The 25,220-nt window shown below is 44.2% G+C and overlaps 1 protein-coding gene across 2 annotated transcripts in view; it reads right to left on the bottom strand.

Annotated features, from left to right (window-relative positions):
* The window catches only part of ASXL2 (ASXL transcriptional regulator 2), a 106,389-nt gene that overhangs the window by 41,443 nt on the left and 39,726 nt on the right, over positions 1-25,220 (bottom strand). For both annotated transcript variants that reach the window (XM_080615755.1, XM_080615754.1), the window contains exons 3-4: positions 12,572-12,680; positions 9,891-10,041 (exon numbers count right to left, since the gene is read on the bottom strand). In XM_080615755.1, coding sequence (XP_080471881.1) covers positions 9,891-10,041; positions 12,572-12,680 — 260 coding nt within the window. The remainder of the gene's footprint in view (positions 1-9,890; positions 10,042-12,571; positions 12,681-25,220) is intronic.

Raw genomic sequence — 25,220 nt, 5'->3', positions numbered from 1 at the left:
CAAAGACTCCTCACATCCCTACATTTCAATAATGTGTGTGTACATGTATATATACATATATATGGACTATATATAGCGTTCCTACTTTAAATAATGTTTGGACAGGACATTCAACCAAATTCAAAACATGAATGACAAACACCCTGACGTGATCAAATCCCACTAGAGATACCCCATTTGCATGGAGCTGATGCTGCCACCAAAGTTTGATGTGCATGTGGCAGCACATTTCCCTGCTGTAACACCTCGCTGAAATACAAATGCTTTCAGCTGCCTAAAATACATCTGGGTCTGTGTAACAAACAGAGCTCAAAAAGGGCAGCAGGTTTTGCCCCAAGCAGAAGACAATGAGATTGTTCCATCAACATGGTTTTGACAGGCTCAAGCAATTCTACTACTCGAGATGGTTCATCTCCTTGAAAAGCTGACCTGACCATAGAATCGTAGAATGGCTTGAGTTGGAAGGGACCTTAAAGCTCATCTAGTTCCATCCATCCCTCTGCCACAGGCAGGGACATCTTCCACTAGATCAGGTTGCTCCAAGACCTGTCCAACCTGGCCTTGAACACTTCCTGGAATGGGGTCCTCCGATCAATAACATGTAGCCTGGTTTCCCTCCAGCATTTCTGAATTGCACAGTGACACATCTCCTTAGCACGCACCTCTGCAAAGTTTGCTTTTTTAATGGTTTCTGCAATAGTGAAAGAGGGAAGATGCCACAGCCAACCTGCCTAGCCAAATGCTGCCAGACCAAACTACTGCATCCTGTATGCCCTGGTGGCTCCTCACAGGACCTGTCCAGCAGCCAGGTATTACCTGTGTAGAGCAAAAACATGTCTGACAGCAAGTACCATCAGGTGGATGTCAAGATATCCAAGTATTATATTCACAAGTTGTGTGGAAAAAGTAAGTAAATAGTGAAGTGGCAAAAATTACTGATGACGCCAAGTTACTCAAGGGAAAACCCATGGGCTGACAGGCAACTTGTAGGAGAGGGGAAAATGACCATGGAGGAATGTTATCTTAGTGTTATAATAAGCCCTGGTTCAAAAGCCTCAGGTCAACAGTGGTCAAAGCAAGCAGAACAACAGGAATTACCAGAGAGGAAATACAGAACAGAAACAAAACATACACGCACCTATTTCTTGAAGACCATGTACTCTTTTTATACTGGCTCTAAATATATCCAGGTGAGCTAGAAAAGTCTAGCAAAGATGGAATGGCCATTAAGCGTGGAACAAGATGACTCTGGACCCTCTCTAGCCTATCCACATCTTTTTCACATAGCAGGGACCAAAGCTGAACACAGTATTTTCAAGTTTGCATCCCCTTTTCTCCTACAACATAGAGCCTAGAGGAGGAGTGGGAGGTCACAGACAATCTTTCTTGTAGAGATAAAATGCACCCAGCATATGGTTTTGTGAGTGAAAATCAAACATGATACGTTATGTGAGGCTGAAAGTCAAAGCCACTAAGAACTTGTTTGACATGGAATGACAGAACAAACTGCAAAAATCTCCATGGCAAGTCAGAGAAACTGCAGCAACTAAACGGGGAAAAAAAGTCCCAGATAAGAAAGTTCAATCCCAAAGCAGCCCTTGCTCTCTCAGACAGGGCTGCACGTGCTTTACTTCATGTACCCATGTACTGCTGGTGACAGAAGGTGAGATGTGAGCTTGTTCTGTCAGGTACCACATGACAAAACCTTCCCTGCTCCACATGAAAGCCTGGACAACCAACTCCTGCATATCCTGACAGACTGTCATGGAGAAGAGACTTCATTGCTTTGAACAAGAACATTTCCATCACTCTGGGGCTTCTGAGGCTGGACTGTCTCTCAAAGACTGTTGGTGTTCCATCTGCTATCAGCTGGAAACCTACTAAGCAGAAAGAAACCCTTGGATGTGTTCCTGCCACATCCCTCACCACAGAGCCTGCTGACAGGATCAGAAGCAAGAGTTATTTCTAATTGTATTGCAGTGCCACTGGAAGGTCTGATCTGAATTACATAGAACAACATTGATACTCGGCAACTCAACAAATGCACATGCCCCAGGTTTTCCTAAGCCTCTGGCTCAGAAAAGCACCAGAGAAACCTGCTGAGCACAATCAAAATGCATTAGGACAACAAAGCTCAGGACAGACACAGAAGCAGTTTTACTGCTCCTCCATTGGCCCTATGCAGCTGCAGCCACAAGGCAGCAGCTTTCGATTCCTCTTTGCTCTCCAACTCTTTGGCTGAATCTTTCCAGCTGCCATCCATTATGCCTCCAGTGACAGTGGACATGCCTGAGGGTGTGGGGACACTGCTGAGGACCATGCACCCTTCCCTGCTACCACATGCAAGTGGCCAAGCTCCCACCAGGGCCAATGCTGCCATCCCAAACAGCACCTACACGGATGATAAGAATAACCACCCCAAACCAGCCATCCTTCTCACACCAGTTAGAGACACAGGACAGGAGTGATGCCTAAGACTTTTCCAGTTCAGCAATATGCTATTGACTCCTGATAACCTAACAGTGCCTACAGCTTCTGCCTGGCTCTTCTCCTTAGGAAAGAGGACCGGGAGCTGGAATGAGCTCTGCAGAGAGCAAGTGCAGGCAGAGAGCAGAGCTTAGACAGGCCAAGACTGTGAGCTGAGGATTTGTTAAAGCGCTGGGAAAGCATCGCAACAGTTCACTTGTAAAGCACAGACTGAAGGTGCCCTGCAGAAAATGAACCTATCGTTTCTTCATTAAGCCTTTGGGTTTTTAGAGGCTGAGGAAAACTCGTGCATGGGAATTCATGCAAAAAATCTTCTACTGAAGATTAAGTCTATAACCCATTTTTCTATATGTCTAAAATGTCCACCAAATACAGGGCGCACACTATGTGCCTATGACTGCAGCTGAATGACTGGTGCTCAAACAACTTAAAAAAACTGCTGTGAAATCCAATGGAAACACAACTCCAACCTGGAGAAGGCTCTGGGGAGACCTTAGAGCAGCTTCCAGTGCCTAAATGGGCGCTCAATCCTGAGAAAGAAACCTGGAGATGGGTTTTTGACAAGGGCCTGTATGGAGAGCACAAGTGGAATGGTTTTAAACTGACAGAGGAGATATTTAGGTGAGATCTAAGAAAGAAGTTGTTCCCTGTGAGGGTGTTGAGGCCCCGGCACAGAGAAGCTGTGGCTGCCCCATCCCTGGCAGTGTTCAAGGCTATGTTGGATGGGGCTTGGAGGAACCTGGTCTAGTGGAAGGTGTCCCTGCCACAGGCAGGGTTGGAACTGGATGAGCGTTGAAGTCCCTTCCAACGCATATGATTCTGTGACTTCTGACCGGTAGAGAGCGCGACCTCGGAGGCTGTACCGCCCACTATGAGAAACTACACCTAACTCAAAATCTGGATACTGTGATATATTAGCCTAAGAAGAGATACACTAACCTATATAAAGGAAAAAGGATTATTTTTTGCTTCACGTTTGCAGATTCCTTGGTAAATCGCATAATGTGATACTTGGGTAACAGCTTCCTCATGAGTCACGAGCAGAAGTAGGAATCGGCTGTATTTAGAAAAGCTGATATTTCTACCCAATCTTTAGCAGGAAGAAACAAAATGACATAACCCAAACAGAACTCTTTTTTTAAATCATTTTTGGCAGCTGTTAGGGTCACATGGGATCAGGCCCCGGGTGTCAGTTAAGGAAGCTGAGAGCCACCACCACAGCAGAGCTCAAAGAGTAAAACGAGGTCATGCCTCTGCAAACTGGTACTTCTCTGCCTCCAGATGCCCAAGGTGTTTCTTTGTACTAAAAGACAGAGCCCAAACTTTCAGCTATAGAATATAGTTATAGTTTTTTATTTCTTATTCCTGTTTTCCCAAGTATGGGCTATTGACAGTGAACACAATGCATAAATTTAATTACTCTACCTATTTTCTTTTGCTACCCTATTTAAGAAGAATTTAGGGTGACACCCTATTTTAACCTTACTAAAATCTTCTAATCTGTTTTCAGGAAATGACATTTTGCCAAACATAGTTACTTTGCACTCTGAACACTAATCTTGTCAAACAAAATTCTGACTCCCTGGGAGCCCCAAGGGACCCACTGGTACATGTCTGCTGCATAAAAATGCAAGTCAAGCCGATTGCTGGCTAACAGAGAAGGATTATCGATAATTTTACGCAGTTTATTTTCCCCTTTTCCCTTAAAGTTCACTTTAGCACCTGTTTTTTTCTTTCCCCATCTTAATGCAGCAAACTTTGGTTGGGTTTTGCTAGAGGAGAGACCTTCTACTGCAATAGCTCACACAGACAGTAGCAATTACAAAAGCTAAACAAGATCCTTCTCTTTCACAAGGAGTCTGATTAGAAAGGGCACACCAAAGACATGTAAGAAATTCAAGGAAAATCCCATTTTGACAGCAATTTTCATTGCCAGAAGCCATGAAAGTCCAGGCAGCTATACACTGGAGCCAAATGCCTTTTAATTATTTGTACCCGCCTGCAAAGCCAGGTGTAGGCACTCTGACTGTGGTTCCACTCCAGTCAACTGAAGCTTTGCAGCTGATCACAGAAATACAACTAAGTTATAAATGTTTATTTCCAGACACCATAAGGACAGACTATATTAGTAAACCCGAGCTCAGGTACAACCCTTGGTGTACAAATGAGGTATACACAGACTGTCTCTTCACATTCACAGAACGCATTACAACACACCACTTTCAAGTTGTCCTGCAAAACATACTGGTGATAAAAGCAACTGTATAGAGGCATTTAGATTTGAAGTTTGAGGATGATTTAAAACAATGCAGAGCCCAAGGAGCCTTGCCAGTATCTTTTACTAGTGCTGTATCCAACAAAAAGCTTTGTTTTATCATCAAACCCAAAAGACAACATCCATTTCACTTCAAGGCTGAAGGCATCTGCCTTGCCTCTGGTCAGCACAGAGGGACCCCAGCCAGAAAAAAACCCAGTTTGAGCTCTAAAATGAGCATCCGCTGCTGCCACTGCTGAAACAACTGCAACTTACCTGCAAGGGGAACTGCACAAAGCTGCTCCATGAACATTGCTGCTGCTTCAGCTCCGCAGTCAATCCTGCTACTGGTTTCCTCTGCCTCCAGCTCAGGTGCAGAGGTGCAGGTGAAAACGTGAGGTACTTCTTTCTAAACCTCTCTCCCTGTGCTGCTGACTGGTGCCGTGTAATGCCCATGTGGGTCTACAAATGCACAAAGGTTTCCATCCTTTCTAAAATCAAAGTGTCAGTTTTGCTGCTGTCAGAGCACTTTATTTTTGTACATATAAGGAAGTGGCTGTTGATGTTATCTGAATGTACTTCCTGTTTTATATGTATATGAGCAAAAATAATGTCACGTTAAGCTAAAGTGCAGACTCAAATTGCTCAAGTCAAAGCCTTGAAGCAAAATAATATGTGTGCAGCTCATCTGTTCGCTGTCTACCCCAGTTTGCATTCACTTAGTTGATCTTTATCACAATTCTGTACTCTCACAACAAAACAATCATCCCAAATCTCTGCAAAAACAGCAACTGTGCCCTGCACTAACACTGCTTTCTAGCGAGACTCCCAGGATCAGTTGATTTACAAGGGGCCCATGTAAGTGCTGACAGACCAAACTCAAACATCACAGTGGTAAAAACATGGCTGGAGTCAAGCAATGCCATGAGGCAATTTGGGCTGAAACTGGGATATTCTTTAAGTGACTAGATATCAATTTATTTTTTTTTTTAAACAAGGAAGGATGATTTTCTGTGGTTTTTGTTGCACAAACAGTCCAGGAAGCAGCCGTGTAGGAGCGCACATTCCAGAGCTGATGCTACACAGCCCAACACTGAACGAATCACTCTAATTGGAATTTAATGATTTTCTGCTTATTTTCAAGAGCAAACAAATGTACCAACAAAAAATAAAACTCATTTTGAAGTAGAAACTATTCTACTTTTTGGGACCTTAACAGGCTTGAGAGGTGAACCTCACTGAGTTCAACAAGGCCAGCAGGTAGAGGGAGGGGATTCTCCCCCTATGCCCCACTCTGGTCAGACTCTCACTTCAGTCCTGCATCCAGCTCTGGGGCCCCAACATAAGAAGGACATGGAGCTGTTGGAGCAAGTCCAGAAGAGGCAATGAAGATGCCCCAAGGGCTGGAGCCCCTCTGCTATGGAGACAGGCTGAGAGAGCTGGACTTCTTCAGCCTGGGAAAGAGAAGGCTCTGCAAAGACCTTAGAGCAGCTTCCAGTGCATAAAGGGGCTGACAAGAATCGCAGAATAGTTAGGGTTGGAAAGGACCTTAAGATCGTCAAGTTCCAACTCCCCTGCCATGGGCAGGGACATCTCACACTAAAACATGTCACCCAAGGCTCCGTCCAGTCCAGCCTTGAACACGGCCAGAGATGGAGCATTCACAACTGAATGAAAGAAAGTTGGAAAGGGGCTTTTGACAAAAGCCTGTAGGGACAGGACAAGGCAGGGTGGCTTTAAACTGACAGAGAGGAGACTGAGATGAGATCTTAGGAAGAAGTTCTTAGGAAGATCTCAGGAAGGTGGTAAGGCCCTGGCATAGAAAAGCTGTGAACGCCCTATCCCTGGAATGCTTCAAAGTATTGGAGCTTAACAGGCATGTGAGTGGCAGCAACTCTAAAGTACCTAGCTTTAAAGAAAAATAAACAAACTGCTACTGATCCCAAACATACGCTCATTAGCAAGAAGCACTGCAGGAGTCCCCAGGGCTCTCTGATGTGCTTGGGAGCCTCTCAGCAAGCAGGGTGGCAGAGGTGGCACCTGGGAACAGTGGCACACAAAATGGTGTGAAAATGCTGCCCTTAATCCTCACTGCCACAGCCAGCAGAGCAGGAAGAGACAGAAGAAAGGAAGAAAAACAGAGAAAGGAAACATGCACTGCAAAGCAAAACCTCAAGAATCTGCCAGCACAGCAAAAAGCCCTTGGGGGAAGCCCCAGTGTGGTTGCTCCCTTCCTACAGTGGATCACTGACACAGCAGCATCAACCAGCACCACACAGGGTAAAGGGATAATACATGATACACTGCACATGTCTGTGTTCTTGTTTTGCTGTAAGAGGGAGCTTATTATGACAGATAAACAGTGCTCCCCAAATCGAGGCCACTTCCATGGCTTTGAGAGGCTCCTGCCTCCTGGAGTGGGCTCACCCTAGCCCAGTCAGGCTCTAATCCACAGCAGGAGGAGTGCCTGGAACCGGCAGGACCTGACTCTTTCTTAGTGAAATTCAGGTAATATCCCAAGCCCAAACCCATGTGTACAGTGCAAAAACTGCCACCCACAGGTTTAGAGAAGCAAAAGACTGTATTTTAGGTAAGAGTATGTAAAGAAACTTATGCCCATGTTCCTGCCCTTCCCCCTCCAAAGCAACATCCAAAGATCTTGTGTGACACAGCTGAAGGTCGTATCAAAATCCATGCGCACAGGTTTCAGTAGGGACAGGGTATTGTCATCGTCCTGTAATACCCCATAAAAACAAAAGGTTGCTCTTCTCCTCTCACTGGAGTTGTAAGTACAATGTACTTGCTTGTACTTCAGTGTTGCACAAACTGCTTACAAAACAACCCTCCCATATCAAAACCTTTCACAGAGCAAAGTACCAGGGCACTTATTTATGCCTTTGAAAGTTCTTTAATGTAATTTAGGTGACAAAATTATATTCTTGCATGAAGCTGCTGTTTTGTAGTTGAAATAGCTTTAGGTTTGTTTTTTTGTTTTGGGTTTTTGTTGTTGTTTGGTTTGTTTTTTTTTAAATAAAGAAAACAAGCAAAGTTCTAAGGGTAAAACACATGCCATTGGCAAAGACATCACTTATATAAACCAGAACAGATTTCTAGAGGAAGAGCTTACCACAGATCAAAGATGACTCAAGATTTAGAAGTAAACTGATCTGGTTTAGGAAGAGTAAAGGAGTCTGCTTTAAGTCTTACAGATCTTGACATCCTGCAGATAATAACCAATTAATATAACAGGAGGTAGAACCAGTGAGGCCGCCCCTTGGTGAGGGACCAGCAGGGTGTCCAAGGCAGTGTGCTACAACCCACGCCAAGCAACCTACGAGATCTGCACAGAGACACAGCGTGCACGCATATGATAAAAAGTTACTCTGCATAATGAAAGATTAAACCAGATTGCAAAGAACAGCAAGAGGATCTTACACACATCCTGAAGGGGTACAAACCAGCGGGTGTAACTCAGAAGATACAAGGCAACATGATGACCAAAAGAAAGAACAACTCAAAACTCTACTCTGCTCTAGTGAGACCGCCCCTGCAGTCATGCATCCAGCTCTGGGGCCCCGAAAATAAGGAGGATGTGGAACTGTTGGAGCAAGTCCAGAGGAGGCCATGAAGGGAGCTCTAGGTGGGGTCTGAGCCACATAAGCCTCATGCACCCATACATTGAGAGTACATTCTCATTCAGTGACTCCCCACTGCACACCTTCACGCCAGTGGAAGGGTTTTGGCAGACCCCTGTGTCGTGGTTTAAGTGCAGTCAGTAACTCAGACCCATGCAGTCCGCCCGCTCATTCCCCCCCTTCCTCCCCCCTCAATCCAGGAGGGATGGAGAGGAGAATCGAAAGAATACACACTGTGTATGTGTATGTGGGATCTAAGCATGACAGGACACCCTGTTACTGCAAGTCTTTAACCACTTCAGAAAACCTCTCATGCGCTTCCACGCAGGTATCCTGTTGCATGGGAAACAAGTTTTAAATCATGTTTCATTTCAGCCAAGAAATTCTGTACATGACTGAGAAGAAAAGGAAAAGATTGGCTTGAAGGGTAAAGGTACAGCACCAGGAGCTGCACCAGCAACTCTCCAGGAAGACCCAGAGCTGCAGCCTGTTATCTCTGCCCAAAGTGAGGGTTTCCTCACATTTTATTATGGCTTTTTTTATTAATTCAACTCAAGAGCATCTAAGCAGACAAGCAGATACCAGAGCAGAATTTTGACAGATGAAAGAACTCACTGGTGAAATGAGCAGGTGATGAAACTAGAGGTGGAGAAGGTGAGAACTCAGTTTATTACTAATACAGGGTGTAAATATTATAACAACTCATTGGCTGAGAGCTGCTGGTTTCTGCTGTTCCTGAAGCGGCACGACAGCATGATGTGGCAGTATCTGACAAGATCCGCTGCTTCCTCAGGATGGTAAAAGCACCAGGATTCAACACAGAGTGAAATCCATTATTTCCTCTGCTTGGTACTTTACTTCTGCAGAAAATTCAGAACCTAGATATCCATCCTAGAGCCATCACTGAATCGTCAACTTCAGCAATCACTACGATAAAGCAGTGGAGGAAAAACCAACAGTTTATCAGCTAAGGTGTAAACGATTTCATGTTGAACAGTACTGAATACCTAAATATTGCTGGGTTTAGGAGGGAAAGGAGTCCAAAAAAGATAGAAGAAAACAGCACAGCAGCTCCATCCCAAGCCTTACAGGACACATCAGTCCACATGCTTTAACATCAGAGATTCTGCACTCATTCCTGGTCAGTGTTCCACCCAAAAGCATCAAAAGAGGCCAGAAGTAAGAGGTAGAAATTTTTGGGGAAAGCAGGTGGATGGCAGAGAAAAGCTGGGAAAAAACAGACTCCCTGTTCCTGGGTGTGCAGTACAGTGGTCTGTGACTTGTATCAAGGCCTTAAATACACTTTATTTACAGATACCTTCTCCCTTTTGATGCACACAACAGTAAAACAACACTTGGAACAATTCAGGAACACCAATGGTAACGGCAGATTTTAGGCTTTTAACTCGTAACAGCCCATCTTTATAAAGCAACAGATGAGATGGATAAAATCCTCCAAGTCCTTCACAGACATGGACCATGTTAAAAATCATCACTCCTGAAAAGAAAATTACCTTTCCGTTTCCATCTGCTTTTCTTCCCGTCTTTGTTACTGCACCCATCACTGCTGCTGCTGCTGTTCTCAGAGCTCTGAGAGTCAGACTGGGCATCACTGCTCTCCTCTGAGCCATCTGAGAGCTCCTTCAGCCCATCTGGAACATCCTTCTGCAAATGGAAGAAACAGATACAGTCACCCACTCCACCATAAACTCTCCCACTTAACAAAATGCTTAAAAGTAGCAGTTTTATTTATTTACCCAGAACTGATTATGGATTTTTTTTTACACTTCAGAGCAATCTCAGGACAGCTCAGCCACTGCCCTCAAACATGCACACTGTCTTCTGTGAGCCTGTACGAAATACTTAACCCAGCCCAAGCTGGCACACCTTTTACACCACCAGCGTCACCTCTTTCCCAGGTACACTCTTTCTTAACTCATTCTCCATCCCCAATCCCTAATTCTAATATGATCCCACTTTATGAGAAATCCAAACAATTTTTGAACTAATGACAGAAAAACAGCTGGACAGCTCAGTGCCTCATAGTCCCCATTATAATCACCAGCAAGGTTTCTGCAGCCAGGTCCACAGCAGCCCCTGCCCTGCTGACACAGGTCCTTCCAGAACTGGGCTTGGCTGGTGTTTCTGTGTAGTGAGACATTTGCACTGGCACAGGCGGTGGGTTCACCTGCAGGGTTTTAGGCTGGTAAGGGCCAGCAGAGAGAATCAGCCGCTTTCGCCCTGTCCACACCTAAACCCAGACTGCCCTCTAGTGATCCATAGAGCCATAGAACCAGAGCACGGTTTGCATTGGGACTTTAAAGCTCTAGTTCCAATCCCCCTGCCACGGGGCAGGGGCACCTTTCACTAGACCAGGTTGCTCCAAGTCCCGTCCAACCTGGCAAGGGATGGGGCAGCCACAGCTTCTCTGGGCACTCTGTGCCAGGGCCTCACCACCCTCACAGGGAAGAACTTCTGCCTAAGATCTCATCTCAATATCCTCTCTGTCAGTTTAAAGCCATTCCCCTTGTCCTATCTCTACAGGCCCTTGACAAAAGCCCCTCTCCAGCTTTCTTGTCAGCTCCCCTCAGCACTGCTGCTCCAAGGTCTCCGCAGAGCCACCTTATTAGTACTCTGCCAGATTGAGATTTTAATTTACATCAGAAATCAGTGCTAATTAACAACAACAGACTGTTTGCTGCTGCTGAGGTCTTCAGTTGTGGTCATTAATGCTGCCACTCTCCAAACACCTAAAACAGCTCTGGACACCTTGCAGTGGTGCTGAGCCAAACCAGGCAGGGCACCAGCCAGAGGCACCAGTCCATTCCCACCCAACATGGCCACCTGCATCCCCCTCTGCTCTGCTTCCATCCCACCCTCAGTGAGTCACATGGCAAAGCTGAAACTGTACTGTCATCCTGAAGTCCTGTTAATAAAGTAACTGAAGCTTTAAATGTCTACTGTATAAGCAAACAGGACAGTGGCCATAACAGCTGGACAAGCAGACAGGTCTGTGTGCATCAGGTGGACAAAATCCTTCTGTTAACACCCACTGGAACAAGCAAATCAGAACACTTCTCCGTTTAACTGGAGACAGTTGATTTCTTGTTCTTTCTCTGAAATTAGAGCTGAGTAATTTCCACATGTAAGGACAAAGAGTATGCAAGACAATACAAGTGTTAACAACGTAATTAACTCCAGATTTCTTCCATTAGCACAGCAACTACAGGTTCAGATAATCAAGAAAGAAAGAAAGTGAGAGGCAACAGGCACACACTGAAACACATTAATTCCACTTCCACATAAGGAAAATCTTCTCTACTGCAGAAATTATGTAACACTGGAACAGTGAAGCTGAAGGTTTTCATCCTTGAAGGAATTCAAAACCAGACAGACATGGTCCTGAGCTACCTACTGTAGCTGACTCTGTATTAAACAGACAGGTTAGACCCGATGATTTCTGGAAGTCTTTTTTTCAGGGCAGTTCTTAATTGATTCCACTGGTGATCTAACTGGTACTTGTAAAACCCAGTTTCTCATATGTTTTGAATATTTTAGGATGAGATTAATCTCATGTTCTCTTTATTGAGCATGGAAAGAGATGAGGAGAGCAGTTCCAGTGGAGACACCTGCATGAAACAGGTCTACAAGTAGGGAGGGGAATCCTATGTGCTCTGAAGGCACAGTCTTCTGTGTACAAATCTAGAGAAAGTCAGGAACAGTGAGAACAGGCTTCCTTCTACCAGTTTAACTGGGGTAAAAGGTTTCAGATAAATGTTATTTTTAAAGATACCAATAGGACAAATCAAGGAATCCACACTTTCTCTCAACAGATCCTCTCCAACTACTATTAGTAGACTGAGGAAAGGCAATTGTTCATTTCTAGCTGCAGGCTGAGATCAGTAGAGATGAAGTTACCTTTTAGTGCTAAAATTCCATTAAAGTTTTAATTACTCTTTCATTTCTGGGATAGTAATATCAGCAACCGCGAATAAAAACTAGCACCCCTAGTTGTATATCCAGCACCCAGGTGCTCACTAGCAAGCCTTAGTGTTTGCTTTCAGAGAGAAAATTTATGCTACAGTTCATGCCAATGAGGAATAGTCCCTCTTCAGGATTATCCTAATCCAACATATTTTTAAATGGATAAAAGTGAGCTGTGCATTCAAATGATGTTCCCCCTCAAGCCACTTACCTTCAAAGTGTACACTCCCATGCGCCCCGGGACCTTATAGAAAATGCCCTCTTCCCCTCGGGAGTTTGTGTGTAACATGGCATTCAGGCAGGCAAGAGGAGAAGTCCCACTGAAAACAAAACCAAGAGATTAATGTTTGAATATATCTGGTTGGTGTCAATCTTCTGCTGGTAGACAATCGCAGCCCCTCACCTGACCATCACACATGCAGAGGCAGAAAGAGTACAGATCCAACTTATATTCCCAAGCAGAATACAAGTTGAAGCTGTTGTAATAAGCAACAATGAAACCACTCCACATACCCATGCTCCAGTCAAGATAAAAAAGCAAACAAAAAAGCCCCTGAGTTCAGGCTCCCCAATACTTCTTTGCCAAACATCAGAATGATCCCACATTTTTAAAGCTCTAGGTACTCAATGCTGCTCATCTGAAACTCAGAGCAGGTTTCTTGTGAGCTAGTGACTGACTGTGGACATACTTAAAGTTGTGTTATTTTCAAAAAACAACCCCAAACCCCATGTCATACTGAAATGAGGGTTGTGGGATAACGAATGGAAGCCAATTATGCAATTTCCCCTGAAAAAAGTGGAGATCTTCAATCCCAGCCAGGAGATGGAAACGGAAGATCCACCTTTTCAATGATGCTGGTGGGGGTTTCTTTGTTTGTTTGTTTAACCCATTCTGCTGTAGAGAGAAGCAAAATCAGGAGAACACAATGACGCAGGTGACTTGTTCCCACTGCAGACTCAGGCATCATAACCTGTACTAAATAGGTGTCTCTGCTTGCAAAGGATATCAAGCACAATACCTGCACAGAAACTGAAAAGTCTTCACCTCCCAACACCCTGTCACAAAGGCTGGACCAGAACCACCAAACTGACTAAAAACCTAAATTTGTGACGGATTTACCGAAATCCCTGGGCCAAAAGTACAGCTGTTTGTCTGGAGAAAACTGCGCTATGAACATTCAAACTACTCGCATTGAGAGGGGTGAAATAATCCCTGCGAGGAAAAGGAAATAAAAGTGAGGAGGATCACAGCCCTCAATCATGCGGGCAGGGCATGCATGCTCCAAGTTCTGCCCAAGAGCTACAAAACAACTCTGCTGAGTTATTGATGCCTAGCACAAGCAGAAACCAATGTCCTGACACAGGTCTGTGGTCTTCTCCACCCCAGCACGTACCAGTTAACTGGGAGAAAGCAGCTAAGTCTCAGGAATGCCAGGGATCATCCACTCATTGTATTTTGGTTCTTAAATGTCAATGGTTTCATTTGGGTACCCTTACACTGACCCAGTGACTCCCCTGGCTAACAAATGTCTGTTGGAGAGACAGCAAATGGTGGTACAACAGAGACATCAGTAATGCAAGCACCTTAGTTTGATTCCTGCCAAGATCTCATGTCCGTCTTCAGACACTGTGTATCTAGATTGACGTTCCAGCCAGGATTCCAATCACTCAATATAGGTTTCTCCTAAATACATCTACATGCCACAGATCACCTCTTCCTTGACTAACCCCACTGAAACCAGCTCTTGGCTCATCAATCCCTGCTGCTCCATGGCTTTTCCATGCACCTTCCCCAGTAGTGAGGAAACTGCTGTAAACATGAACAACGCAACTGGAAGCGACTTTTCTCTCACCAGCTTCACCAAGGCCATGAGCTAACTTCACAAGGTTAATTCTCTTCTCCACAGGGTCTCTGAAAGTTACAATTCAGTGTGATTTCCTACAGCAACCCAAGATTCTTTCCAAAGACACTGCTCCCCAGGGTACACTCTGGGCGTCGCATCTCTCCTCCTGGATTCAGTGTCTGCACACGAGCACTGTGCATGAACTGCACACAAGTGTATTTCATACAGGCCCAGCTGTATGTGGCAGTATAAAAAATGTACCCATCCCTCTCCCATCACTGTTCAGCATCATCTCTCCCAGAATCATCAAATCACAGAATGGTTTGGGTTGGAAGGGACCTTAAATCTCATTCAGTTCCAACCCCTCTGCCACAGGCAGAGACACCTTCACTAAGACCAGGTTGCTCAAAGCACCGTTCAAACTGGCTTTGACAGGGACGAACCAGCCACGGCTTCTCAGGGCAACCTGTGCCAGGGCCTCTCCACCCTCACACTGCATCTAGAAAATTATCAGGAGCCACTTCATACTTTCTTCCAGATCACTCCTAGTGTGCTGAGCAGCACTGAGCACATCAAAGCATTCCCATGTTCAGGAAGCTCATGAGCAGTGAGGAGAGTTCGGCCCATGTACCTGACCTTTAGCTCATAGAGCTCATCCTTCTTAAAAACTACCAAAGAAGAAAACCAATGTTAAGCCAAGCATTTTACAGAAGTCTAGGCAGAGCTACACTTTGGAAGCTCATCAAGGAATGAAGCATTGGCAGGCGTGATCTTTACTCATTGGCACCTGCACTGCTCCTACTGAGCTGACTCCATTGTTTAACAGCTAATTCACTCTTCTTGCTGTATTGTTTTCTCATGCCTACCCATCTCTAGCTATGTGCCTTCCTCTACAGGCTCTTCTGGAAAGCTGGCACAAATGCAACATTATCCCAGCCTTTTGCACAGCTTACTGTAAAACATTTTAAAGGTTAAAACCAGTCAACAAATCCCACCAAACTTTCAAAAAAAGTGGGTTTGATTTGAATGTAAGTTGCATGGGTCTTCATGTCATATTAGACCCTTTTTGCCTCTCTCTCTGATTGAGTACTTGTGAGCACTTGAGCCCTTTCTATACAAACCACCTCATTTTCATGACTAGTGCGGTAAGGCACCACTTTGGGTGCAGGGTGGCAGGTCACACTTTGAGCAGTCCCCCACTGCAGCTGCAGAAGAGTGGTTGTGGTAGCAGGGTTACAGGAGCTGCCTAACCACCAGCTTCCAATTTAACTGATGCAGGTCTCAATTTAACACATAAACCTCAAAGTAGGGGGTATAAGGGGTGAAGCAACCCCAAAAAGAAATCTGAAAGTGAGCCTAAGTGCTCATGCCAGAATCCGGATGAAGCCCCAACCAGCAGGGTTGTATCAAACCTGTCTGCATCCCACGGGAAAGCATCATTTTGGGTGTATTTCTTTGATAAAGGGTGCTGCTGCCCACAGTTCTGGCAGTTTGCTAACAAACATGCAGCGAGACTGTGGTTACATTTATTCTTGGATATGAAACTTGTTCTCCTCTGGATAGGAAAGTTTCACCCCTCGCTTGTTCTCTGCTGCCCCTTTGATTCTGATTGCTCAGAATCCCTGAATGTTCATTCATCACTTTTTTCAACTATCTGTTTTGCACCCAGCCTGCCTTTTGTTACTTCAAAATGCAACAGCTGCCTAAAAATAGCCTTGGGCAGCAGATGTTATCATGCCACTTATTTTATTGCCTTTTTTTTTTTTTTTAATTGACGAAGGCCATCTCCTCCATTTGACAGAAACACGCACCATGTACTCGTCAGCCACACTAGCAATTCCCATCATTCCACCTGAAAAACAGCACTTTGAGAAGCAGATGCAGTCAAAGATGAGTTCCTGCCTGCTCCATATTCATCATTACCCACTATTTCATGTCAATCCCTTCCATCCCACCTAAATCTGTGCTGCTCTGCATGCAGAGCCATGGCCAGCCTCCAACACTGCTGACCATCAGCTTCTATTAAGGTTACTGCTAATGTACCAGTCCTTGTGGAAGTCTCAAAAAACAGGATTCATTTTTCAGAAAATACGATGTGGAGCTCGGCAGGATGGCAACATGACTAGTTTGTGACTGCTGTGCTTCTTGGTGTCCCCTTAGAGGAAGGTGGGTCAGATCTGTTAAGAGCTCAAACCCCTAACTTGATTTCTAAAGCTTCTTAACTGAGATATTCTCCAGCTTTGTGCTCATGGTCATCAACCGCCCTGGGCTCTAAGTAAGCTCAAGCTGTGGTTCTTGGCTTGAAGATGAGAGGTTTGAGGTGCAGATGCGCAAATCTTCTCAGTTTCAAGAGGCAGGAATTACACAGCTGCTTTGGAGTCTCCTGTTCTACCAGTTCTCTGCAGTCAACTATCTTGACAGCTTACTGCAGCATGGATAGGTGGCATATGCACAGCTAGGGCAAGAGGAGAGACAAGAATGGTATATCCCTGTACATCAAGTTCTCACAGAGACAACTGAGCAGACCCTCCACCAGCTCCCCTCCATCACCTTCCTACAGCTAATGCTCAGGGTCCAGTAGTTGCTTTGACCCTCTCCACATACAGCTGTTTCCATTTAATTAGTTAATTGAGAATCTTCCAAATACCACTGAGCTAAATTTCCACATTCCCCTGTTCTCCCTGACTGCCCTGTTTTCACCCAGTATTAACTACTACGAGCAGCAGGAGGCAGCAAAGGAATCCCACTTATAGTTAAAAGCAAGGTCAAAACATTTGTCCAGATACTGGCATATTGGTGCAAATGCATTAAAAGAGCAGCTATTTCCTACCTGAGCAATTTCAATGCAAGTGGCACCGCACCCACAACCCCTCCAGGACTTCCTTTGATACCACACTTAAGGTGTGGAGTTTGGGAGTTCCATTTAGGTCTGGAAACAAGGGAAGGCTTCTGAATCAAACTGACATTTTCTCCTAACTCAGTGCATGAAGTTCTTACCTGAGATGGAATGCACACTGTTGAACGCAACAGTGGGTACAACTCTAAACTCAGTTTCAGGGCACCCAGCTGAGTTCAGACGCTTCATCTGGAAAGGGCATGCTTACAATTTTACTGAACTACTGGGGCGTCCTCCAAGAACTAGCTATGGTAGGAGTAGATGGACATCAGCTTATGCCAGCACTTTACGGGCTCATCCCCATGGCCCCTGGGTCTACCTGGACTGTTCCTATCCCAAATCTAATTTATGCACTGAAAAAAAATTACGTGCACTATCAAGATATTGTAACATTATCTAGCTGCCAAGTAATGCAAGCCCTTATCAGATCTATTCAGATATTTCATTAGTGTATATTGGTAAGGTAATTCTGTTTCATCAGGCCACTTCCTGACAATAAAAGCATTTTCCTGATGAAAAAAGGATAAATTCCCAATATAGAAAATAATTGATTCAGACATGCTCCACCTCCAGAAAATTACAGTGCCTCATATAGTGTTCCTAACATTGATTTTTGACAAAAAACCAGCAGGACGACTCCTACTGTAGTTCATCATGACAGCAAGAATACTGCTCCAAATACAACAGCCGGAACAACCCAGGGCGCCAAGGTATTCAGCCTCTTAATGCTAGTAGCATGCTGCTGCTTTTTCATAGAATCATAGGACAGTTTGTGTTGGAAGGGACCTTAAGTCTTATCCAGTTCCAACCCCCTGCCACAGGCAGGAACACCTTCCACTAGAGCAGGTTGCTCCAAGCCCCGTCCAACCTGGCCTTGAACACTGCCAGGGATGGGGCAGCCACAGCTTCTCTGGGCAACCTGTGCCAGGGCCTCACCACCCTCACAGGGAACAACTTCTTCCTAAGAGCTCATCTAAATCTTCTCTCTGTCAATTTAAAGCCATTCCCCCTTGTCCTGTCCCTACAGGCCCTTGTCAAAAGTAATTTTGCTCTCCCAAAACTTATGCATTACCCTCACTCGCAGGACGTTTCAGGTTGAGAAAAACTCAGGATTAACTTACCCTCCTATTCAAAGCTACCTTTATCAAAAGCAAAAATGCTTCATGTGCTGACACATGCTTTAACCACAGAGAATATTTTCATTTAGGGATGCTGCTTAAGAGAGGTCAAACACAAGCAAGTAGCCACCAATACTTATCAGATGACCACCGAGTGAACAGGATGAGCAAATCCATGCTCTTAAACCAGTATCACTGGAGTGGGCACCAACCTTTTAGCTACCCAGCACCTTCAACAGCAGGGCCTTAATAATACTCATTTTGTCAGCCAAGAAGTGAAGTACCGCACAAACCCCTGCTTGAAATGTCTCCAGTGTGCTGTGGTGGGGCAAATAGCAAATGCTATTCCAGTTACAAATTCAGTTCCCAATCCAGACGCTACTGCTATCACTGTGCTTGGCAGTGCTGCCTTGCTCTGAAAATGGTATTTTAGTAATTAGTCCCTTCTAACACTAGCTTGCCAGCTAAAGCCAACCAATTTAGTGGATTTACTGGAATTTACAAACCTGTTTACAACTTAGAAACCTGTGACTGCTACACAAACTAAATTCTTACACTGTTGACTCATTGAGAGGTTTTGGTAACTTCCAAATATTTAGTCTATTCTGAAAATTAACATTTTCCATATCCGCACTTTCATTTCATTAATGAATTAGAAAACTGATCTCAACTTGGTGTCCAGCAAAGACAGTCCCTCTTCCTGCAGAACTGCCACATTCTTTACTCACTTACTGTACTGCTGAAGGGACTGAAACAGTCATAGCAATTTCTGTAGTTAAAAGAGAGTTATAAGGCCAATCAATGGCATAAGAAGAAACACATATTCTGAGCTTTCACCCCTCCAGTATTTTCTAAACTACTTGACATTTCAGATGGACATCTATATACTGTATTTTCCTTCTAAGAATCACCAAATTTAAGCCATCATTAAACCATGTCATTTAAACTCCACATTAAATTCAAAGCTTCTTCAGACTGAGCAGGAACAAAGGAATTTGGGAGTGATAAAAACACACAAGGATAAGGTGAGAATTCTCTACTCCAAGCAGCTGCTGTTGAAGAGGAAGAGGGAGGTGGAGGGTTCCTGCTCATGCTTTCAAGTCCTACTGCAGCATCCCTCCTCATTTGCCTTGGTCCTGAACTCTCAGGGACCGAGCCAATCAATTCCGATTGGAAAAGAGTATGACCAAATAATTTTTGTTCGGTCACATGTGGAGTGGAATTTTCAGTCATAATGCATTGCAACTTCGGCAAAACCTTGGCCTCAGAGCATCATACAAGGTTTATTTATCCATCAAATGGTTACTTTATGTTAATGGTCCTTTTTTAATTTGGTTGTCAGATTTCCCTGTATTTCTTGTGTGAACAACAGCATGGTGGACCCGGCAAATCATCATCACACTGAATCACAGAAGGGCTGGGTTGGAAGAGACCTTAAAGCTTATCCAGTTCCAACCCCCTGCCAAGGGCAGAGACACCTTCCACTAGACCAGGTTGCTCCAAGCCCTGTCCAACCTGGTCTTGAACACTGCCAGGGATGGGGCAGCCACAGCTTCTCTGGGCAACCTGTGCCAGGGCCTCATCACCCTCACAAGGAAAAGCTGCAGAGTGCTGTGGCACTCAGCAACCTCAACAACAGAGAAAAGTTAATTACCGCCTCCTGCTCTAAATATAAGCTTAATATAAAGTGCATCCAGCAGCAAGTGTCTTCATTTCCCATCATCACTGCATGTGGATTTAACTGGATAAAGACACCCAAACAGACAGAACTGTGTTTAAGGGTGAGGTTTTTTCCCATTTTGTTCTTTGGAGCATCCTCTTCTTCCCCACTTTCCATTTGAATCAGACATTCACACATATAGCTTTTGTTTATTAGTAAATTAAAATGTGATTATTTTAAACAACAATAGTTTCAGATCTATGGAAGTGTCAGCAGAGACATACCATAAGCAGACACCACTGTACCAACTTCAAGCTTGTTAAACACATTCACAATTTAGAAAAGCAGCTTATTTTATGTGTTAAATTTTGCTTCTCCCAATATGCAGTGCCAAACGTCCCCACAACAAAGAATGCACAAAAATACATCATGCAAATCAAGCACACACATCCCCAAACCCCAGGTTGCATGCAGCAGGGTTAACTAGTGAGACACCAAGCGTTCACATGCCATTAGACTGACAGATTCAACAAACATTAAGATTTCAAGTTTGCATCACACCAAAGCACTGATGCAAACGCCATGCAGGAGAGGGCAGACTATGGGGACAGAAGCATTAACACCAGGATTGCTACCATTACTTGATTTCTAAGTCTGCGTGAAACAAGCAGTTGCTCTTTTAATTATAGGGTTTGCAGCTTGCGTTAACAGAGAAGAGTAGCTTTAGAACAATCAGCAGTGGTTCTTACCTTCTGGAGTTGGAGTGCAACCCAAAAAAAGGAGAGAAACACCCCTTTAAAAACTTGAGCAAAACAATTTGTCTAATCATTACTATGTACCCTCCCACCCATCCACCAGAACCAAACTTAAAACGTTTCAGGCAGATCTGCAGTAATACTAAGACCAGGTTGTATCAAACAGGCTCAAGGGAGGAAGGTGTATACCTGGCTGATTTTTCGGGTCTACTTTCAGTGAAGCTGGCATACAGGCACCAACCACAAGCAATCCCTGGGTGCATTATTCTCAACCTTCCCCAGCTAATGAACATTTTCTAGAAGTCAGAGAAACCCTTTATAAATCTCACATGCAGACAGAGAGCAGAATAGGAATTTACTTGTTCTTTCACACCCCCTTGGCACTACTCGCAGCTCACAACTCCGAGTAAAAGAGCAGCCCTGCAAGCCAGAGAAGCAAGGCAGGCTTCTAGCATTTTAGTGAAGCCAATTGTATGTGCTCGTTCCTGCGCTATAACTGCTTCATCACCTCCATGGCTGCCCATGGGCTCACCACATCATTAATAATGACAACTAATACACTATGTATTTAAATATTTCCACAGTAGCGAGGCTGGGGGCAAGTAAAACGTTTCATGCTATAAAGCCAATTTTAACACACCAGCACTCAAAGTTCATGGAAATTTGTACAAGATCAAAAGAACATTGAGTGCAGGCAGCTTTCACAGTAGGTTTGGACGAAGCCTCACTCTGACCACAGCGTAACTGAGTGCCCAGGATAGGGATTACCCAGGACACTCTAAAGCTCTTTGACACACACTGATGTTGAGCTTCATTTATAGTTTTAATGGTCTATTCACAACTGAATCTGACCTGCAGGAACATCAGTAGACTGATACCATGTGCCGCGTCCTGGATAAGGTTAAATACCCTTGTAGAAGACAACTGGCTTCCTTAGACATGGTTTAGAGGTGTAAGCAATACCTTTAGGGTCACAGCACTTGATTAGCTCTACCTTAACTCAGCAGCCACAGGCAAGATACTGTTCGTGGGCTGTTCACATCCTTGAGGGACTATGCAGAAAAAAGCATTTTCTGATTTTAAAGGAGGAATCCAGAAAGTATCACCTTCATTTAAGGCTCCTGGGGCACAGTTAAAATTTCAGAGTACTTGGGTTTCCCTGCCTTTGTATTTCTGCTACAGAACCATGAGCCAGTTCATACTGAAGATACATCCTAAACCCAAGTATTTTTTGAGACCTTGGTTCTAGCGTTTTCTTGAAGAGAGTCAACCTGTTAGATCCCTGCAGTGTTCATCAGTAGAGTGTAACACCCCATATTTCTCCTTAAAACAGCTAATACACTCTTCCTCATGATGGAAACTTATGTGCAATTTTATTTTGAGACAGCAAAAGCTGTTACTATCACAGTCTGTCAGGATGAGAGAAGTAGAATATTTTCCTAATTATGGATTTGATACCTTGAAATAACGGATATGGAAAGAGTTGCCTAGTCAAGAGTTTCTCATAATAAATGTATTTCACACACCCTGCTAGTGTCAAAAACCTGACCTTTCTCTACAACCATTCTCTTTGAACTACTGTTTTTCAAATCAACATCTTCCCCTACATGTATTATTTATGGCACCTACTACCTTATCTCCATACTTTGCACAGATACCAAGTAGCACAGAAATCTGTGTCTACTTCCATTTTTTGTGAAATTAATGCTAATGAAGCAAAAAGAGAAACATGTCCTGTGAGGGTCTGCCTGACCAAGGGTGTCTCTCAAGGTCTGTGGTCTGCAGGGGAACAAACCATGCCGCCAATGAAGCATGGGCACGACCTGCTGACAGAGGCTCATGATATAGAACCAAAAGACAAGGTAGCCTTGGAGATGGTGATGGCAGAAGAAAGTGCTCAAGAGGGAGAAGTTGCATCTCCAGCTTTTCCTCACTTCAGGAAAAGCCCTGGTACGGAGGAGCCCCTGCCTGGTTCAGAGCAAAAAACAACAGAACAAGAGGATAGTCATGGGTGTCCTGAAGAGATGCTCACTGAACATAGCACTAACCTTGTTAAATATTAATCTGTAACTGTCCTATGACTAATACTTGACAGCCGTTTGACCAAAAATAGCTTTAACCTGTACTTTCCATCAGAGACTTTACACATAAATTTCTCCTTGACACAAAGGCATCATGAAGGTCTAAGAATACATTTTTAACCAAAGACCACCAGAATAGGGTACAGTGATAACCATTTATCTTCTCCAGAAAAAGCTGAAAAAATTGAAAAAAAATAGCAAGAACTCAGTGCACCAGCATTTTCTGGCCTTTGCTGCTGCCTGCCCCTTCTTCCTGAAGGCTTAGAGTAATTGGTAGAGCAAAACTAAAGGAGAGTGTTGCAATTAAAATGTGTGTGCATATGACACTGGCCCTAAGGCACCTGCTTACAACAAATTCCCTTTTCCCATTGGGAAAACACTGGGAAAGAGCCCTGGAATCCCAGCTGTGAGTATTAAGTTCTGCACGTGACAAGACCAAGAGGTTAGTAATAATTTATGGACATTTTTTAAGACCCATCTTCCAGCAGAATGAAAACAATCTAACTCTAGAGATACTCGAGGTAACCCAACCCTGGTGGTTCTTTAATAAGAAACATGAATGCCCCTGTCCTATCTCCCCATACACACTCAACATTATCAGTATCAAATCCATCAGACAAGAACTTGAGGTTTTCCAGCTCATGTGAAGATTACCTTTAAAGAAGTTGTGGATTAACAAATGTGTGAAGTTATTTGTTTGTAAGCTGATGGCTACGGCACCCTCCAAGCCAGGTCATAATTTGCAACTTCACATCCTGAAAGACGTGAAAACCAAAGCTGTTGTATACCAGCGGAGTATGACCTATTTGATACATCATACCCCAGCTGCATATACTAGAAGCAGCCCTTTTAGCAGTACTTGCTGTCTACATGTAAGCCTATTAAGTTTTCAAGGTACTGCAGCAACTCACAATCTTACAAGAGGCACTGAAGCCAAAAGACTGCTTTGCTAAGGAGGCTGGGAACCCTGACAGAATCATTTAGAATGGGAGGAAACTCTGGAAGTCACCAGCCCAAGCTCCAGCTCAAATCAAGAGCACACAAGTCAGGTGCCTCAGGGCTTTGTCCAACCCTAAGTACCTCCAGAATTGGAGCCTACAGAACCCTCCCTGGTCCTGCTCTAATGTTTTATCACCCTTACAGGGGAAAAAAAACCAAAACAACACCCCCCCCAAAAAAAAAACCAACCAACCAAACAAACAAACAAAAAAACCACCAAAAACAAGACAAACAAAAAACAAAATTAAAAAAAAAAAAAAAACCCACACAAAAAACCCCACAACAAAATGAAACAAAAAACCCAAAAGAAAAAAAAGGAAAAAGTTTCCCCTCATTCTAATCAGATCAGAATGATCAGAATTTCCCATCTTGTAATTTGCATTCACTGCTTCTCAGTTTAACACCATGTACCTCCATAAAGAGTCTGGCCCTGTTTTATGGAAGCTATTGACAGAAGTGAATGCTCACCAGAAACACCAACCACCAGATCATGAAAAGTGGGTTTGGGTATAGCAGGTTTTAAATCTACTGCCTTACAAAGAGCTCAAGCAGGAGAGTTTTCCTGGTGTGGTTACCTACAGATTGCCAAAGCCATGAGTAGTTTCAAATACTCCAGACCTGTCTGCACAGAAAGGTGATTTTTGGCAAACATTGTGCTACCTGACCTCCTCACTGTGGGATGCCACAGCTATCACCAGGCAAATTTGAACATTAATATTATTTTAAAAAGTTGTTAAAAGCCTTATTTTAATAAATTAACATTATAAACAAGCCAAGCACACCAAATTTGCTGCCTGCCAAATGCCTCAATGGCCAGGAAGGACAACTCCTTCCAGCATCCCCCTCCTGACAAGGTCTTGCAGTACAGGGCCAGTGAGGTGCTGTGAGGCACAAGCCGCTGTCATCAGTACAATTCATCTTGTCCTCATATACAGACAGCAGCCTTTAAGGAAAGCTCTACGAGCACAGGTGGTATAAATTGAAAGGAGTTCCCTGGCAGTCTTTTCCCCTGCAGCTCCCTTGAGGACAAGTCTCACTGTGTACTGCACTTGCTGCTCACACCTCCCAACACCTCCCTTAAGGAGCACCAGCTGGTCAAGACAATGTGTACACAGAAAAGCCTGTTCACACAACAGGAAGATGCCACATATTACAGTCTTTGTCACTAGAAAGAAAAATTATTGGTATGCTTGATCTGTGTTCAAGAAGCTACGTGGTTAGCAGAGGTCAGAGAATGCTACACGAATCCAAGTGTTCTCTTAAGGATGCCTGACTGTAGGGCCATCCTGAAGCACTTCTGGTAGGTCCTGCGCCCACTTCCTCTACCCTGCTCCCACCAGGCTCCCTACAAAGCAGTGGCACGATAATGAGATTCAAATTTCCTTTCTCCCTTCAGCACATGAATCCCAGCTTCCCACTGTCACAAGGAACCAGGAGGTAGCACAAGCAAGCTAAAAATGCAAGCCCGCAGAAGGTCCCATCACTGTCTCTGGACCCTTCCCCTCTC

The sequence above is a fragment of the Psittacula echo genome (assembly GCF_963264785.1).
Source record: "Psittacula echo genome assembly, chromosome: 4".
Lineage (NCBI taxonomy): Eukaryota > Metazoa > Chordata > Aves > Psittaciformes > Psittacidae > Psittacula > Psittacula echo.
The sequence above is the reverse complement of the archived record's forward strand: the minus strand, read 5'-3'. Positions and strand labels throughout refer to the sequence as shown.